At 39.5% G+C, this 13,728-nt stretch overlaps 1 protein-coding gene across 1 annotated transcript; it reads right to left on the bottom strand.

Moving 5' to 3' along the window:
* Positions 1–2,925: 2,925 nt before the first annotated feature.
* On the bottom strand, positions 2,926–3,861 carry LOC113893768 (olfactory receptor 8S1-like). The gene has a single exon (XM_027543628.1). The coding sequence runs from the start codon at positions 3,859–3,861 to the stop codon at positions 2,926–2,928; it is 936 nt and encodes a 311-aa protein (XP_027399429.1).
* Positions 3,862–13,728: the final 9,867 nt, after the last annotated feature.

Here is a 13,728-nt window from a genome sequence, read left to right as displayed (position 1 = left end):
GTTCCATTCTTCTTTCTCAAGATTGCTTTGGCTATTCGAGGTTTTTTGTATTTCCATACAAATTTTGAAATTATTTGTTCTAGCTCTGTGAAAAATACCGTTGGTAACTTGATAGGGATTGCATTGAATCTATAGATTGCTTTGGGTAGTATACTCATTTTCACTATATTGATTCTTCCGATCCATGAACACGGTATATTTCTCCATCTATTAGTGTCCTCTTTGATTTCTTTCACCAGTGTTTTATAGTTTTCTCTATATAGGTCTTTAGTTTCTTTAGGTAGATATATTCCTAAGTATTTTATTCTTTTCGTTTCAATGGTGAATGGAATTGTTTCTTTAATTTCTCTTTCTATTTTCTAATTATTAGTGTATAGGAATGCAAAGGATTTCTGTGTGTTGATTTTACATCCTGTGACTTCGTTGATTAGCTCTAGTAATTTTCTGGTGGAGTCTTTAGGGTTTTCTATGTAGAGGATCATGTCATCTGCAAAGAGTGAGAGTTTTACTTCTTCTTTTCCAATTTGGATTCCTTTTATTTCTTTTTCTGCTCTGATTGCTGTGGCCAAAACTTCCAAAACTATGTTGAATAGTAGTGGTGAGAATGGGCACCCTTGTCTTGTTCCTGACTCTAGGGGAAATGCTTTCAGTTTTTCACCCTTGAGGATAATGTTTGCTGTGGGTTTGTCATATATAGCTCTTATTATGTTGAGGTATGTTCTTTCTATTCCTGCTTTCTGGAGAGTTTTTATCATAAATGGATGTTGAATTTTGTCAAAGGCTTTCTCTGCATCTATTGAGAGAATCATATGGCTTTTATTTTTCAATTTGTTAATGTGGCGTATTACATTGATTGGTTTGCAGATATTGAAGAATCCTTGCATCCCTGGGATAAAGCCCACTTGGTCATGATGTATGATCTTTTTAGTGTGTTGTTGGATTCTGTTTGCTAGAAGTTTATTAAGGATTTTTGCATGTTGTAATTTTTAAACAGTTCTAATGAGGTAGATGAAACTGGACCCTATTATACAGAGTGAAGTAAGCCAGAAAGAAAAACACCAATACAGTATACTAATGCATATATATGGAATTTAGAAAGATGGTAACGATAACCCTATAAGCGAGACAGCAAAAGAGACACAGATATATAAACTTTTTTAAAATAATTTTTATGCTGTCTTTGTGTTACTTTGTTTTCTGTCGTTTGTTTGTGACAAAAATCTCCTGCTGTCCTTACACTTATCAGATAATAATGTACCATCTATACAGAAGTAAAATGATGAGAACTCTCAAATTCTAAAATTAGGAGTTTTAATTTATATGTAGGGTCAAAATAAAGAGATCGTGCAGTGTTGGTGGTATAGTGGTAAGCATAGCTACCTTCCAAAATAAAGAGATTCACAGACATGCAGTCTTTAGATTTAATAATGTCCATTTCTTTAAGAAAATCTAGATGAGTGCACATTACAACAAAATAAAAGCAGAATGAAATAAAGAACTTATAAATAATGATGGGTAACACTCAAATGTTGGGTATTAGTGCTCGAATGCTCTATATGTTCATTTCATTTAATACTCACAGTGTCTTTATAATGTAGATATTATTTCTATATTATTTATAGGAAATTAACACAGAAAAGTTAAGTAATTTACTGGAGTCATAAAGCTTATATGGGCAGAGCAAGGGTATGAATATAGGCAACTGGGATCTTAAGGCAATGCACCTAACCATTGTGCTCTAATGAAAAGGGAAGTAAAACTGGATAAATGTTCTGTAAAAGGAATAGTTGTCAGTACTAAATAATTTTAAAATTAGAATGAGACCAAAGAACTATAGAAATTATGACTAAACTCCATAATATAATTGATTAAAAAGTCACATCTCATGCTTAGTCACTTGGTCATGTCCAACTCTTCTGCATCCCCATGGACTGTAGCCCACCAGGCTCCTCTGTTCATGGGATTTCCAAGGCAAGAATCCTGGATTGGGTTGTCATTTCCTTCTTCAGGGGATCTTCCTAACCCAGGGACTGAACTCATGTCTCCTGCATTGCAGGTGGATTCTTTACCACTAAGCCATTGGAGAAGCCCCTCCCTCAAAAAAAAAGTCACATAATGTAAAGCAATAATTCATGAATGATACACAGAAACAATAATCCAAGAAAGTAGGGGAAAAAAGCAGGAAGGGAGTGAATTAAAGTGGCAGAGAGAAGATGGAGACTGTTAAAGTAAAATACATCTGTAATCTTTCATGGGAGCTGTCAACATGCTTTGTTCTTATGGTTTGAATTCATAAGTATATATTTAAGATGTCCAAAATTATAAAGAGAAAATAAAAATAGTTAAATACCATAGAGGACAATAAATTTAATAAAATCCTTAATAAAGTTGATCAGTAAGACAAAAAACAGTGTGAAGATAAAATACATAAATGATAAATTCAGGAGATACAACATCTAACTGAATTCTAGAAAGAAAGTGATGGTGGTTGTGTGAGAGGTTAGAAGGAAAAGCAGACCAGAGGGTAGAAAGAAAAACAGATAAAAATGAGATAAAATTTCTTGTATTTTTCATTCTCAGTATAGCCAGGGAGAGAAGAGGGTGGTATAGGGCTCCCTTACAGTTGAGTGAGTGAAGTTGCTCAGTCGTGTCCGACTCTTTGCGACCCCCATGGACTGTAGCCTACAAGGCTCCTCTGTCCATGGAATTTTCCAGGCAAGAGTACTGGAGTGGGTTGCCATTTCCTTCTCCAGGGGATCTTCCCGACCCAGGGATCGAACCCCGGTCTCCCACATTGCAGGCAGACGCTTTACCATCTGAGCCACCAGGGAAGTCCTCCCTTACAGTTAGTGGTCTAGAATTCTACTTTAAGTTCAAGCACTTGGCAACACAAACTTATTTCCTTTTATTCTATGTTCCTGTTCACTACTTAAAATATTGCAGGTATTTCCCCAATGTCCTTTTCACAGCTGCCTTCACCTCCATGTTCTTTAGACTGTAGATGAGGGGGTTCAGCATGGGTGTGACTGCACTGTACTGCAAGGATGAGAGCAAATCTAGGGAGGAACCGGAAGTGGGCATGAGATAACGAATCAAACCAGACCCAAAGAACAGGATCACTGCGATGAGGTGGGAGGAGCAGGTGGAGAAGGCCTTGCTTCTGCCTGTGGTGGAGCTGATGCTCAGGATGGTGGAGACAATGCGAGCATAGGAGAAGAAGACTGGGAGGAAGGTTCCAAGACCATGTAGTAAGATGGAGCAGATCAGGATGTCAATATTGATAGAGACATCAGAGCAAGACAGAGGGAAGAGGGAGGGCAGCTCACAGGTATAATGGTGGATGGTTTGTGCCTCACAGAAGTCCAGGTTAACAGCCAAAAGCACAATGATGACTGAATTGAGAGAGGCCAAGCCCCATGAGGCCAGTATAAGCTTTACACAGAGCTGGGTGCTCATCAGTTGGCCATAGAGCAGTGGGTGGCAGATGGCAGCATAGCGGTCATAGGCCATCATTGAGAGAAGAAAAGCTTCAGTCCCTGCAGTTATAAACACAAAGAAGACCTGAGTCAGGCAGCCCTCGACAGAGATCATTTTCTTCTCAGACAGCAGGTCCTTCAGGAGCTTGGGCACAGTGACAGAAGAGAAGCAGAGGTCTAGGAATGATAGATTGCTCAAGAAGAAGTACATGGGCGTGTGGAGGTGGGAGTCAGCCCTGATCACCAACAGCATCGTCAGGTTCCCCATCACGGTCAGGAGGTAAATCACCAGGAAGAGGACAAAGAGCAGAGCCTGGATGTGGGGGTCGTCTGACAGCCCAGTGAGAATAAACTCGGTGATGATGCTGTGGTTCCTCAAGGCCATTTGTGGAAGCTATTTCCTTGAAATAAAATAGAGAGATGAGATGTCCTGTCTTTTTCAGAGTTTCACTCCTCTTCTTATACGTTCCTCTCTACTCTGCCTAGACTCTGTGCTCAGACATCTCAAAGCTGCCCTATCTGTATCCCAGTAAGTGTTTTCATCCTGTTTTGTTATCACTTCTCTTGGGTCTCAGTCTTCACATAACTCAGAGATTCCTATAAAAATGAATATCTCTGGATTACCTACACATTCATTGTATTTAGATTCTGCTCCATCCATTTTACAGTTTAGAAATCCTAAAAATTCTAGCACATATCTGCAGTGATTTTCTAAACCTTTTCTTCTCTTTTCAGTTTCTCAATCATATATATATTTTTTCTTTAAAACCTTACTAAGATTGATGATGTCTCTGAGCAGTCTCATCCTTTTAGTCCAGTGGCTTCAGTTACAGTAATGCCTGGCAGCAATATTTCAGCGTTGCCATGCAGTCTATGTTGCATAGGGGCTACTGTTGTTGAATTTCAAGGATGCTGTTATCTACACAGGTGTGCTGTCTCATGTTATTGCAACACCCTTTGATGCTCTCTCATTTTTTTTATAATCCACAAGCGATTTTGCCATTGCTGCAAGAAGCTTTTGCATTCGTGTTGTGGATACATTATTCTGTTTTCCCAGGAGGGTCAAAGTGGAAAGAGTCTCATAATTTTCTTTTAAACTTTTATTGCATCCTATTATTCAAAGTATCAGCTGTGTCCAAGAGGACCAGGTGGTTAGTAGTTTATGTTAATGATGATACTAAGAACCATTTTGAAGCCTAATTTCTGGCACTACATGGTAAGTCACTGTCTTAGGTGAAGATTCCTGCCTCACTTGGACCTTTTGAGGCTAATTTACAGGTATTCTGTTTTTGTCTGTCAATCCACAGTCTGATCCCATAGTAGTCTGCTGTCTTCCCAAGAACATAATCTTTCTGATTCAGAGAACCCTGTTTCTGACCCTTCCAGCTTGCCAGAAATCCATTACCAGATGCTAATTTATGTCAAGAGAAGTTTGAATTTTTATTTCATTAACAACCCCATAAACCCAAGCTGAAGTCCATCTTAGACTCAAGTCTAGATTACCTGTGTGCCAGAATAGAGGGCAGTGTTCACCTTTGAATGTCTTTGGGATGTTAGCTTAGACCCAGTGATGGTGAAGCATAATCAGCTGGAGAAATGTCTTTTGAGGATCCTGCATGGATGAAATGTAAATACTGTTGAAAGTAGTATCTTGAATTTCTACAGGCAAAATAAATGAGTGAAAGTAAGTTTTTCCAATGATTTAGATATTTCAAAATATTTATTGAATGGCTAACTTGAAAATTGCTTCCATTCTTCCACTTTCATTCACAAAATGGGACCTGGCCAGTGTCCACAGTGTTCACAGGGGCTTCAAGCTTTCTTCTTAAGAACACGGTAGCATTTTCAGAGAATAACTTCTGTCCTGCCTGACACCCACATTTTGTGTAAATAAAGGTGGCAGCTACTTCTCTTACATGATTTTCAAGTTATCACTTAGAAAGGAATATCCTACTCCCTTGCCATCTCTAAATAGCATCTCAAATTGATATCTGAAAATTCTTTAATGATTAAGAACAACTCTTTTCATTTAAATTCTATAATTAAGCATAAAATAAACCAAATTTGCAGTCATTTTTAGAATGGGACGATATTGACTTCATTGAATCCTGAAGTATAAAAGATTGATGCCAGATTTATATTTTTAATATATATATAATATTTATAATAATATATAAACACATTATATATAATATTATTTAATTATATAATATAATAAATATATTATAATAATATTTAAATATATAATATTTATAATATTTTGAGTGAGAGCAGAAAAAGACTAAAGGGAGAAACTGAGAGGTTAATTGTGGACGGGTAGGAGATGTAAAAAGTGGATTTTAGAAGTGTCTTAGATAAGTACCTGTATCACCATTTTGCCAACACAGACACTTCCTATCCATGACACATCTGGCCATATGATCTATATCTCTTACAAAGAGATGAAGTAGGATATTGGACATGTCTCTGATTTTATAGTTCTCAGAAGGTTCACTAAAATAAACATCTTCCCTAATTCAGCTGTTTAATAGAGAAAATCCAAATGAATTTCACGAATTTTGGATTAAGTCCAAAGTTAAGAGGAACAACTCTGATGGAGATATTATCTTAGTTACCTGAGCTTGCCTGGATCAGTTATTTGACAGCAGGTTTCAATAAAATGAGAGACTTTTTAGGTGTCTGGTGAAGAGCCCTGCTTGAACTGGCGGCTAAGAGAAGTTTCTGGAATGAAGAAGTGAATGAAGGGTGTGTGTGTGGAAGGTCAGACTGGACAAGGTAACCTGAGGGATCCAGCATGTTGAGGGGTAACAGTCACCCTAGGTGCAAGAGGGAGGAACCTGAACTTCGAGAAGGATATCAGCCCTGGAAACAGGAAGGACGAAAAGCAAACTTCGTCCATTTGAATTGCTTGTCAGGACTCTTCTCTCCAATGCATCCTTGCACTGTTCACAGTATCTCTGAAGTGACTAGATATGAAGGTGATTTCAATCATGGAAAAAAATCTACTGCAGTTCTCCTAACTGGCGTACTGAGAAAGCAGATAAATAGGTACCTCAAACATTGTAATATATATCACTGATACCCTCATTTCATTCCAGGCTTCAGCTTTCTGCAATCTTTTGGGATCCTGAAACAGGAGAAGATTGATGCCCAGGCTTTAAAGTGTTACTGTCCTTTGTGTTAAGCAGAGAGGGAAGAAAGACCTTTCAGAGAAGGTGCCCAAGGCAGCTGTACAAATGCCCCATTTGGAGAAGCAGGTATCAGAGTCCCATCCAGGGGAGATGGCCTGCTAAGAAGTATTTCCACCTCTACCTGAGGGATGAGGAATGAGCGGCTCAGGAACCTCCAGGTTTTGGACTAATGAACTGTATCATGAAGTGGCAGGAGGAGGAGGTGGAGGAGAGAATAGGCAGCAAAATTAAAACAAACACAGAACTTTATAAGCAGAAAAAAGGGGGGAACACCAGAAAATCAGAGAAGATATTACCATTCTCCTGGCTCTTCTTGGAGGAAGCAGCTCCACATACTCTGTCTTTTCCATCTTGGGTAGACAGGTCATAGGTAAGGTCTCCTTACAAGGGAACCTCTGTCACGAGAGGCTGACTCTTTGTTATTGAGTATATAGCCTTTTCTCTTTGCCATCAGCTAGTGAAGTAAATTAGAAAGCTTCAAGCTCTGGAAGCAATAGGTATATACCACAGTTATCAGGATTGTTCCCTGAATGACTTAACTTAGAGTGCTGTCATTCTGCAATGCAAGGCACTGTATAGAAAGATAAGGAAAATTTCTCTAAAGAAGCTCATATTTTGAACAACAGGCATGTATTTCATTAAAATCTTCTTCCATAATCTCAAGTGCAGTAACTTATCTTCTCTTCATTCATTTCCTCTGTGATGCTAAATACTCTTTTAAGAGCATCACTTAAAGAAAGAACTCTCTAATAGAACCAATCAGAAGGCCATCTGTGCTTCTGCAGCCAAGGGCTGAGTTTGGGACCCAGCGGAAGCTGGGGTATTGTCCTGTATTCCCTGAAGTCTCAGCCTGAAGCCAAGCTCTTGGCTCTCTAACTGCACAGTTTCCAGTTAACTGGAAAGTTAAACTTAGTAGGAGGCACAGGGGATTCTCTCCAGGACTATATTTGAAGTTTCTGATTAAGGCAATTATTTAAAACCTAGAAGAGAACTCTTATTAGCCTTGGGGGGGTGGTGGGGGAGAAAGGAGAATAATAAAAAGCCTTTAAGAAATATCTGCTGAAAAGCTGACATTTTCCTCAGGTAATATGGAGCTGAGAATGTGCTTTAGGGATTGTCACAGGAGCTGAGCTATGACACAGTACTGATCTCTAGGTCATTTTTGAGTGTACATTTGAATTTTCGTATTTTCACAATAGGATTGTCTATTATAATAATTAAATGAGAGCAGAAAACCATTCTGAGGAAATTAAACCTTAAGTTTCTAGAGCTTTAATTGTTAGTATATAATGAATTTTAAAAAGAGTTTGTTAAGGTATATATATTTTATATATATATATATGTACACACACACACCCCTTATGTATAAAGTATATAATCAATTACTTTGAAACATACAATGGGTTTATAAAATTTCTAAAGTAAAAAAATTTCTTATTTGAGGCAGATGAAAATCATCAACATTTTAATGCAACTTATGTATAAGTAACAAAGAGAACGCATGTTACTCAAATTCACCTGACTGATACATACATTATAGGAAGCATCACTATGAACAAAGCTAGTGGAGGTGATGGAATTCCAGTTGAACTATTCCAAATCCTGAAAGATGATGCTGTGAAAGTGCTGCACTCAATATGCCAGCAAATCTGGAAAACTCAGCCAGGGCCACAGGACTGGAAAAGGTCAGTTTTCATTCCAATCCCAAAGAAAGGCAATGACAATGCTCAAACTACCGCACAGTTGCACTCATCTCACACATTAGCAAAGTAATGCTCAAAATTCTCCAAGCCAGGCTTCAACAGTACATGAACCATGAACTTCCAGATGTTCAAGCTGGATTTAGAAAAGGCAGAGGAACCAGAGATCAAATTGCCAACATCCGCTGGATCATTGAAAAAGCAAGAAAGTTCCAGAAAAACATCTACTTTTGCTTTATTGACTATGCCAAAGCCTTTGACTGTGTAGATCACAATAAAATGTGGAAAATTCTGAAAGAGATGGGAATACCAGACTACCTGACCTGCCTCTTGAGAAACCTGTATGCAGGTCAGGAAGCAACAGTTAGAACTGGACATGGAACAACAGACTGGTTCCAAATCAGGAAAGAAATACATCAAGGCTGTATATTGTCACCCTGCTTATTTAATTTATATGCAGAGTACATCATACGAAATGCTGGACTGGATGAAGCCCAAGCTGGAATCAAGATTGCCGGGAGAAATATCAATAACCTCAGATACGCAGATGACACCACCCTTATGGCAGAAAGCAAAGAAGAACTAAAGAGCCTCTTGATGAAAGTGAAAGAGGAGAGTGAAAAGTTGGCTTAAAACTCAACATTCAGAAAACTAAGATCATGGCCTCTGGCCCCATCACTTCATGGCAAATAGTTGGGGAAACAATGGAAACAGTGAGAGATTTTATTTTCTTGGTCCCAGAATCCCTGCAGATGGTGACCGCAGTCATGAAATTAAAAGATGCTTCTTGGAAGAAAAGCTATGACCAACCTAGACAGCATTTTAAAAAGCAGAGACATTACTTTACCAGCAACGGGCCATCTAGTCAAAGCTATGGTGTTTCCAGTAGTCATGTATGGATGTGAGAGTTGGACTATAAAGAAAGCTGAGTGCCAAAGAATTGATGCTTTTGAACTATGGTGTTGGAGAAGACTCTTGAGAGTCCCTTGGACTGCAAGGAGATCCAACCAGTCAATTCTAAAGGAAATCAGTCCTGAATATTCATTGGAAGGACTGATGCTGAAGCTGAAACTCCAATACTTTGGCCACCTGAGGCGAAGAACTGACTCATTGGAAAATACCCTAATGCTGGGAAAGATTGAAGGTGGGAGGAGAAGGGGATGACAGAGAATGAGATGGTTGGATGGCATCACTGACACAATGGACATGAGTTTGCGTAGGCTCCGGAAGTTGGTGGTGGACAGGGAAGCCTGGTGTGCTGCAGTTGATGGGGTCACAAAGAGCTGGACATGACTGAGCGACTGAACTGAACTGATGTACACATCATTAAAACATTTATTCATTCACCATTTCTTCAGTAAAAAGTGAGTGCCAGGCACTGGTCCCAGAATAAAGAGATCATCTACTCCAATCTCTTGTTAGATTTAAGGAGGAAAGAGGATATTAGTTCTGAGGGTCAAGGTATGTTTGAAGTATATGCAAAATTCCTTTTTAAAAATAATTGTTTAAAATTGGAGGACAATTGCTTTACAATATTTTGTTGGTTTCTGCCATACAGTAGTGAGAATCAATCATAACTATATGTATATCCCCTTCCTCTTGAGCCGCTCTCTTCCCCCACCACCAAATCCCACCCTTCTAGGTCATCACAGAGGACAGAGCTGAGCTGCCTGTGCTATACAGCACCTTCCCACTAGCTATCTATTTTACATATAGTAGAATGTGTATATCAGTACACTTTCTCAATTCTTCCCACCCTCTCCTTCCCCTGCTGTGTCCATGAGTCCATTTTTTATGTCTGCATCTCTATTCCTGGCCTGCAAATAGATTCATCAATACTATTTTTTTTTTAGATTCTATATGCATGCGTTAGTACATGATATTTGTTTTCCTCTTTCTGACTTACTTCACTCTGTATAATAGGCTCTAGGTTCATCCATTTCAGTTCACATTTGTTTTTATGGCTTAGTAATATTCCATTGTATATATGTACCAAAACTTATTTATCCATTCATCTGTCAGTGAGCATCTAGGTTGCTTCCTTGTCCTGGCTATTGTAAATAGTACTGCAATGAACATTGGAATTGCTATTGTTCAATTGCTAAGTTGTGTCCATCTCTTTACTAACCCATGGACTTCAGCACTCCAAGCTTCCCTGTCCTTCACTATCTCCCAGAGTTTGCTCAAACTCATGTTAAGTCAGTGATGCCATCCAAGCATCTCATCCTTGGTCACCCCCTTCTTCTCTTGCCATCAATCTTTCCCAGCATCAGGGTCTTTTCCAGTGACTCAACTCTTTGCATCAGGTAGCGAAAGTATTGGAGCTTCAGCTTCAGGATCAGTCCTTCCAATGAATATTTGGGGTTGATTTCCTTTAGGACTGACTGGTTTGATCTTGCAGTCCAAGGGACTCTCAAGAGTCTTCTCCAACACCCCAGTTCAAAAGCATCAGTTCTTCAAAGGTCCACCTTGCTTCTGGTCCAACTCTCACATTCTGTACATGACTACTGGGAAAAACAATAGTTTTGGTTATATGAATCTTTGTTGGCAAAGTGGTTGTCTCTGCTTTTTAATATACTGTCTAGGTTTGTCATAGCTTTTCTTCCAAGGAGCAGGCATCTTAAATTTTCAAGGCTGAAGTCACCGACTGCAGTAATTTTGGATCCCAAGGAAAGAAAATCTGTCACTGTTTTCACTCTTGCCCCTTCTATTTGCCCTGAAGTGATGGTACCAGATGCCATGATTTTTGTTTTTTGAACATTGATTTTTAAGGCAGCTTTTTTCACTCACTTCTTTCACCCTTATCACCCTTTAGTTCCTCTTTACTTTCTGCCATTAGGGTGGTATCATGTGCATATCTGAGGTTGTTAATATTTCTCCCAGAAACCTTGATTCCAGCTTGTGATTCATTCAGCCCAGCATTTCGCATGGTGTACTCTGCATATAAATTAAATAATCAGAGTGACAATATACAGTCTTGACACACTCCTTTCCCAATTTGGAAGCAATCCACAGTTCCATATTCGGTTCTCAGTTCAGTTAGTTCAGTTGCTCAGTCTGTCCGACTCTTTGCGACCCCGTGGACTGCAGCACACCAGGCTTACCTGTCCATCACCAACTTCTGGAACTTGCTCAAACTCATGTCCATCTAGTCAGTGATGCCATCCAACCATCTCATCCTCTGTCATCCCGATCTCCTGCCTTCAATCTTTCCCAGCATCAGGGTCTTTTCCAGTGAGTCAGTTCCTCGAATCAGGTGGCCAAAGTTCTACTACACTGTTCTACATCCAGTTCTACAACTGGAAAATTCTTAAAGAGATGGGAATACCAGACCACCTTACCTGTCTCCTGAGAAACCTGTATGCAGGTCAAGAGGCAACAGTTAGAACATTGGGATACATGTGTCTTTTTGAATTATGGTTTTCTCAGGATATCTCAGTAGTGGGATTGCTGAGTCATATGGTAATTTTATTCCTAGTTTTTATGGAGTCTCCATGCTTTTCTCCACAGTGACTGTGTCAATTTACATTCCTACCAGGAGTGCAAAAGGGTTTCCTTTTTTCCACATCCTCTCCAGCATTTATTATTTGTAGATGTTTTGATTATGGCCATTCTGACCAGTGTGAGGTGATACCACATTATAGTTTTGTTTCTCTAAAAATAAGTGATGTTGAGCATCTTTTCATGTGTTCGTTGGACATCTGCATGTCATCTTTGAAGAAATGTCTGTTTAGGTCTGCTGCCCATTTTTTGATTGAGTTGTTTGGTTTTTTTTGATATTGAGCTGCATGAGTTGCTTTTATATTTTGGAGATTAATCCTTTGTCCCTTGGACTGCAAGGAGATCCAGCCAGTCCTTTCTGAAGGAGATCAGCTCTGGGATTTCTTTGGAGAGAATGATGCTAAAGCTGAAACTCCAGTACTTGGGCTGCCTCATGCGAAGAGTTGACTCGTTGGAAAAGACTCTGATGCTGGGAGGGATTGGGGGCGGGAGGAGAAGGGGACAACAAAGGATGAGATGGCTGGATGGCATCACTGACTCGATGGATGTGAGTCTGAGTGAACTCTGGGAGTTGGTGATGGACAGGGAGGCCTGGCGTGCTGCGATTCATGGGGTTGCAAAGAGTCAGACACGACTGAATGACTGAACTGAACTGAACTGAACTGAATCCTTTGTCAGTTGTTTCCTTGTGAGTGTCTTCTTCCATTCTTCAGTTCAGTTCAGTTCAGTCGCTCAGTTGTGTCTGACTCTTTGTGACCCCATGAACCGCATCACGCCAGGCCTCCCTGTCCGTCACCAACTCCCAGAGTCCACCCAAACCCATGTCCATTGAGTCCGTGATGCCATCCAACTACCGCATCCTCTGTCGTCCCCTTCTCCTCCTGCCCTCAATCTTTCCCAGCATCAGGGTCTTTTCAAATGAGTCAGCTCTTCACATCAGGTGGCTAAAGTGTTGGAGTTTCAGCTTCAACATCAGTCCTAATGAAGACACAGGACTGATCTCCTTTAGGATGGACTGATCTCCTTGCAGTCCAAGGGACTCTCAAGAGTCTTCTCCAACACCACGGTTCAAAAGGATCAATTCTTCAGTGCTCAGCTTTCTTTATAGTCCAGCTCTCACATCCATACATGAATAGGGTTGTCTTTTCATCTTGTTTATGGTTTCCTTTGCTGTGCAAATCCTTTTAAGTTGAATGAGGTCCAATTTGCTTAGTTTTGTTTTTATTTTCATTACTCTAGGGGGTAGGTCAAAGAGGATCTTGTTGTGATTTATGTCAAAGAGTTCTGCCTATGTTTTCCTCTAAAAGTTTTATAGTACCTGGCTTTACATTTAGTTTGTAATCCATTTTGGGTTTTAAAAATTAATTTATTTTTATTTGAAGGATAATTGCTTTACAGAATTTTGTTGTTTTCCATCAAACATCAACATGAATCAACTATAGGTATGTATATGTCCCCTTCCTCTTGAACCTCCCTTCCATTTCCCTCTCCATCCCACCCCTCTAGGTTGATATACAGCCCCTGTTTAGTTCCCTGAGTCATATAGAAAATTCCCATTGGCTATCTATTTTACATATGGTAATATAAGTTTCCATGTTACTTTCTCCATACATCTCACCCTCTCCTCCTCCCACCCCATGTCCATAAGTCTGTTCTCTATGTCTGCTTCTCCATTGCTGCCCTGCAAATAAATCTATTGATACCATATTTCTAGATTCCATATATATGCATTAGTATATGGTATTTATCTTTCTCTTTCTCCTTTACTTCATTCTATATAATAGGCTCTAGGTTCATCCACCTCATTAGAACTGGCTCAGATGCATTCCTCTTTTATGGCTGAGTAATATTCCATTGTAT

The sequence above is a fragment of the Bos indicus x Bos taurus genome, chromosome 5 (genome assembly GCF_003369695.1).
Source record: "Bos indicus x Bos taurus breed Angus x Brahman F1 hybrid chromosome 5, Bos_hybrid_MaternalHap_v2.0, whole genome shotgun sequence".
In the NCBI taxonomy this organism is placed as follows: Eukaryota; Metazoa; Chordata; class Mammalia; order Artiodactyla; family Bovidae; genus Bos; species Bos indicus x Bos taurus.
Note: the sequence above shows the minus strand (reverse complement) of the source record. Positions and strands in the feature narration are given on the sequence as shown.

Coding starts and splice junctions, on each gene's coding strand:
- LOC113893768 (XM_027543628.1), bottom strand. CDS start 3,861: ATGGCCTTGAGGAACCACAGCATCATCACCGAGTTTATTCTCACTGGG.